We start from the raw sequence: 6112 nt of genomic DNA on the forward strand, positions 1-6112 counted from the left end.
ACTACTAGTACTAGTTGCTTATTAAATACATGCATAACTACCTAAGGTAGTGGAATTCCTCTTCATGATGCAACAAGAATTCAACTTCGGTCAAGCGCATCTCGATTCAATCATTACGGTATCAATGTGATACAAACTAAAAACATTATTTTGTTTTCTTTACTCAAATATATTTAGTTGGCTACTCTTCATAAATTCATATATGCATCTTCATTAAACTAGCTCTAAATATCTTTTGTTAATACAATAAATGATAATTTTTTATCTTATCTACACTTTAATCATCATCAAATTTACTTACTTAATTACAATCTCATACATTTAATATGTTTCCAAAAAAACAAATCACCGATGGCACCTGAGAAACTCACTCACAGCACACAACACTTTCAATAACCTTACAAACAAACAAACAAACAAACAAGGGTGTTAAAAAAATCTGAACCTTAATTCATATTCGAAATATCTTAAAAGTCGGATATCCAAAATTTCGTGCTAAACCAATCGGTTCCATAAATAAGATCCTTGAAGAGGAGCAAGTGATACATATGGTCAAGTCATAATAAAAGATTTTCTTCAAGAGACGATAGACATGATGGTTCTAGAAGAACCTCATTTACCTAAAAATAAAGAGATCTCAATAGATTATATCATGTCTTGAAATGTATTGAAATATAAAAAATTCAACGTCGACGATAAGTTTCTATATAATATAGCATTTGAAATATAAAAATAACAAAGACCGAGAACTAAGTTCTTCTAATAAAGGAGGTGTGAAATGACTGGTCAAAATGAAAAGATGCAAACTATGCAGAACTAAATTCTCTCACAGATCTTTTAGATTTTGGACAAGTTTTCCACAGCACTAAAAGTTGTTAAATTTATGAGATAGAAAAAATTCTTTGTTATAATTGGTGGCACAAAGATGAGGACATATATTCTTTAGTGGTAGATGCAACAATTTTTTAAACCTACGTAATACATGAGAGAGTTGATGTGCATCTAATATATAATATGATATCCTATATATATGATAATGAACTTTATATTAAATCCATGAAGGATTATCAAAATGATCATATAAAGTAAGTTCTCGAGAGTAATATGATTGCAATATGCAAATTCAGGGTTTATTACTTAAAAATAAATATCTTATTGATGTAATTTCAATGCACCAATAAGCAGGTGGGTATATTCAATAAACTATGTACAAGAATGGTACAATATGGAATGATAATGATATAATTGTTGACAACGCATTTGAATATGATATAAAAAATGATGTGGTAAATAGATGGTACGCGGGTCGAACATTTGTATAATGATATCTTTATATTAATCAAACTTCATGTAGAAGATGTTGGAGCACTATAATATGGATAAAGTTCATCTCATATAGAACAAACTACCCATATTCTAAACTGAAATTCTTAGTCAAGAAATATCATAGTTTATTGCAATTGATGCAATATTTCTTGCTAGTTATACATGATTAGATATGTTATTTATTTAAAGTCACCAAAAATATATAGATAGGGGCGGATCTATATAGTCACATATGGGTTCACAGGAACCAACTGAGTTTCGAAATTTATATAGAATATAGGTATAATTTGTGAGAGTGGGCCATATAAATTTGAGAGTGAACCCATATACAATTTAGAACTCTGGTCTGGTGGTAACACTCCTCCCTTTAATCCCACCATCCTCATGTTAACCCGGGTTCAAGACTCAACCACAGCGCCTGAGTTTTTAATTCCCGTTTTTTCCTTTTTTTTATCCAGCAAGTTAGGTTTTTTAACTTATTACCCATCGCCCCATCACTAACACACACAAAACATAATACAACTTCTGTTCCTGCAGTTCAAACCCTAACCCCCCACCATCTATCAATCCACCGCCGCAGTCCACTGCCGGCCGTCTCGCTTTCCCCATAACGTCCTCGGCCTTCCTCTGCATCACTCCTTCACTCCAATATTCACAATCACAGTAAGGTATGTTTTGATTTTTTGCTTCAATTATTCTTGTTTATTTACTGAATTTACAATTAAAAAGAATGATTATGTTGAAGTTTGTTAATTGAATTAGAAAAATAGTGACGCTTAAATATCAATTGTAGGCATTATGAATCTTAAAATATAGTTCTCAAGTGAACCATCAAACATGCAATCATCATCTTCAAGTAGTAAACAACCCTCAAGAATAGATTTGAATGACCTTCCGTGGGATCCTTCATAAAGGAAACCAAATTCATCAAATCATCCAAGTCAAAAAGATGAAATTAGACAAACTTATTTGCTTAAAGGTTCATATCAACCAACCGAGCATAAGTTTCCACAAACAGATTTTAGTGGTAAAGCAAGACGTTTTAATAAGGATTGGTACACACAAGAGCATGGAAATTGGTTGGAATATAGTGTCAAAACGGATAAAGTGTATTGCTTATATTGTTACTTGTTTTAGGAAATTGGACACAATGATGCTTTTGTGAGTGAAGGGGTACGGTGTTGGCATAGAATCTAAAGATTTGCAACTCATACCGGTAAATGCAATAGTTTACACGACAAAGAGCGTAAAAGAGGGGAAGACTTAAGTAAGCTCAATCTGTACATGTGGCACTTGATAAAAAACTGATAAAAACAAAAGGGAATATAAGATTTGATTAAGTGCTTCGATTTTAGCCACTAAAGGATTGTTGAATGGAGCTTTATCTTTATGTGGTCATGATGAGTCCGAAACATCTCTTTATAGAGGGCATTTCATAGAGCTTTTAAAATTATTTGGAGTAATAAATGAAGAAATTGGTAAAGTTATATTAAGCAATGCTCCGAAGAATAACCAAATGTCGACTCCACCAAAAAGAGATTTGTAATTGTTTCGCGGCAGAAGTATTAAAGAAGATATTTGATGAACTTGGTGATGATGTCTTTTCCATATTAGTTGATAAATCGAGGGATGTTTCTAAAAAGGAACAAATGGCTGTGGTATTGAGATATGTTGATAAATTTGGATTTGTGAAAGAGAGATTTGTTGGCCTTGTTCATGTAATGGAAACAACCGCGTTATCTCTTAAGAAGGCCATTGATGAATTGTTTGCTCACTACAATTTGAGTTTGAGTAGGATTAGAGGCCACGGATATGATGGTGCAAGTAACATGTCCGGTGAGTTTAATGGTTTGAAAGCTTTGATTTTGAAAGAAAATTCATCTACATATTATATTCATTGTTTTGCTCACTAACTTCAACTTGTTGTTGTGGCTCTTGCATACAAACATCATGAAGTTTTTAAATTTTTCAATGAAGTATCAAGTTTATTAAATGTTGTTGGTGCATCTTGCAAGCGGGTAGATTTGATAAGAGAAAGTCAAAGAGAAAGATTGGGATTGAATCCGGAAGTTGAAACGGGAAGTGGACAAAACCAAGAACTATCACTTGCAACAACCAGAGATACACGTTGGAGTTCTCACGAAAAAACGATGACCCGTTTGGTTTCTTTATATCCTAGTGTTATTGGCGTGCTTGAATATATAGAAAATTCGGGAGATCTTGATGCTCACAAAAGTCAAGCAAATGGACTTCAATTATATATGAGAACATATACTTTTGTGTTTTATCTACATTTGATGAAGCACATTTTGGGTGTTACTAACACATTGTGTGAAGCACTTCAAAGAAAAGATCAAGATATATTGAATGCGGTCAAGCTAGTCAAAACTACTAAAGAAGAATTACAAACCTATCGACTTGAAGGTTTTGACTCACTTTTGATAGATGTCACGTCCTTTTGTGAAAATATGATATTGAAATGGTTAACATGGAAGCGGTTTATGTTGACCCGAAAAATCGAAGAAAGAAGACCGGCATCACTAATCGTCAATATTATGTGGTTAACAATTTTAACACGGTTCTCAACATGCAAATTCAAGAGCTTGGTAACCGTTTTAACGAGGTAAGCACTAACTTGCTTATTTATATGAGTTCTTTGAGCCCGTGTCTTAATTTTGGAGCCTTTGCTAAACTAAATTTGCTAAAGTTGGCCGAGATGTATCCATGTGATTTTAATTTTGATGAAAAAGGCAAGCTTATCTATGAACTCAGTAACTACATTGCTAATGTGAAAGAAGATACACGATTTGACGACTTGAATGGGGTAAGTGAGCTTGCCAAAAAGATGGTGGAAACAAGAAAACACATCGATCTTCCGTTGGTCTATCATTTAATAAAGTTATCGTCAGTTTTATCGGTTACAACGACGAGTGTTGAAAGAAGTTTCTTCAATGAAGCATTTGAAGACGGAATTGCGTAATAGGATGGGTGATGGATTCTTGAACGATGCTTGCATTTGTTACATTGAAAGAGAGTTCCTTCAACAAGTTTCGATTGAAGATGTAATGCAACATTTCCAAAAGATGAAAACTCGTAGAGAACAACTATAAGTAAGTTTTTTTTGTTTTAAAAGACAACCGTATCTTTATTATGTATGTTATCGTTTCTATGACGATGTTTATTTTTTGTTAGTTTATCGTATTTATGTTATGTAATGAACCTTACGGCCTTACCCGATCCGAACCGTTGAACCGACCTAAACCTTCGAATCGACCTGAAATTTTTATGGCCGGTCGTATAAAATTAGAGCATTTAAAAAGAGTGAACCCATTGGAAAATAATCATGGATCCGCGACAGGATATAGACTATGTCCAATGGTATGCTTTGATGGGGTAAAACAAATATTTGGATGTCGCTAAGGTACAAATGATACTAATTTGAATTTTATTAACTCATCAAACAAGTTTTGTTAATCTTGTAGATGCAGGGAACATAATACAACAGAGCGATGGATCTTGTTATTCGTTTATGAGAGGAGACAACATAAATATTGTGTGAAAATAATACAAAAATACAAGGCATAAAGAGACACATTAAAAATCAAGTGGTAAATAATCGACTACACATTTTTTAGCAACTTTCACGTAAGATCAAAATCTATCATTTAAGGATATATATATATATATATATATATATATATATATGAAAATAATACAAAAATACAAGGCATAAATAGACACATTAAAAATCAAGTGGTAAATAATCGACTACACATTTTTTAGCAACTTTCACGTAAGATCAAAATCTATCATTTAAGGATATATATATATATATATATATATATATATATATATATATATATATATATATATATATATAATGAGGGGAAGTATTATACGCGTTGCACTCTTTTTCCTTTATCTATAGTTTTATCCTGCAAGGTTTTGTAGCAAGGTTTTTAATGAGCCAACATCACCAAGCGTATTAGAATAATTATATACCACAATCATTTCATCATGTGTATAATCAAGGAGGAGTGACAGTGTTATGAATGAACTATAATGTGATGACTCTCCACATACATAAAATACATCATTCATTATGATTGTATTAATGTTATATCCCTATAAATAGTGGGTCTTATTATATTAGATAGACATATGAATGAATAAGAACTTTTCATTTTCTCTATTTCTCATTTTCCTTTCTTCTCTAAGATTACATACATATTTGATGTAGTTAGTAGATCGTTTTACTAACATTATCCAATTTATTATATGTATTTTACATATTCCCGTAATTGTTTATATAAAGGGGATTGTATTGTTTTTCTACAACTAAACATGCTATGTATATTTAACTTAATTTTACTTTTTAACAATAAGCGACATTATGAGAATTCACTAATAGAGAACCTTGTGCTATGTAAGTTATAGCACAAAAAACAAAGATTGTTCTGAAGAAAACTTTTTTTCCCTTCATGAAACAACATATTATATTAATTAAGTTTAATATATTATTTAAACGTATTTATTATTTAGTTTCATTCTTATACTGAAATTAGGTTTCCTTATTCTTTATATTGTGTATCTTTTTATATTTGTATGTCTTTGTTTTCCTATAAATTGTAATATTTGTTTTTGTTTGAGAAAATTAATAAGTAAAATAATCAGAAATTTGTTCCAACTTCGGTTTATCTTCTTCTCTTTTGTTTTTGGATCATAACCCACTCTACGAGTCTATCACCATCTCGAATCGGTTTATATCAATTCAGTGCTTTCATTA

General features: G+C 31.5%; 1 protein-coding gene across 1 annotated transcript; it reads left to right on the forward strand.

Annotated features, from left to right (window-relative positions):
• Positions 1 to 2822: 2822 nt before the first annotated feature.
• Positions 2823 to 4306, forward strand: LOC143634882 (uncharacterized). Its single transcript, XM_077102849.1, has 3 exons — positions 2823 to 3162; positions 3304 to 3750; positions 3822 to 4306. The coding sequence occupies exons 1-3, from the start codon at positions 2823 to 2825 to the stop codon at positions 4304 to 4306; spliced, it is 1272 nt and encodes a 423-aa protein (XP_076958964.1).
• The last annotated feature ends 1806 nt before the right edge of the window (positions 4307 to 6112 follow it).

The sequence above is a fragment of the Bidens hawaiensis genome, unplaced genomic scaffold (genome assembly GCF_021521415.1).
Source record: "Bidens hawaiensis isolate Kalapana, Puna unplaced genomic scaffold, B.hawaiensis_p1.1 tig00007270_1, whole genome shotgun sequence".
NCBI lineage: Eukaryota > Viridiplantae > Streptophyta > Magnoliopsida > Asterales > Asteraceae > Bidens > Bidens hawaiensis.

Excerpts from the sequence above, each read along its gene's own strand:
- LOC143634882 (XM_077102849.1), top strand. The coding sequence starts at position 2,823 with ATGCTCCGAAGAATAACCAAATGTCGACTCCACCAAAAAGAGATTTGT. Across the intron at positions 3,163-3,303 it reads TGGTGCAAGTAACATGTCCG|TATCAAGTTTATTAAATGTT; the intron begins GTGAGTTTAATG and ends TTTTCAATGAAG. Across the intron at positions 3,751-3,821 it reads ACAAACCTATCGACTTGAAG|CGGTTTATGTTGACCCGAAA; the intron begins GTTTTGACTCAC and ends TTAACATGGAAG.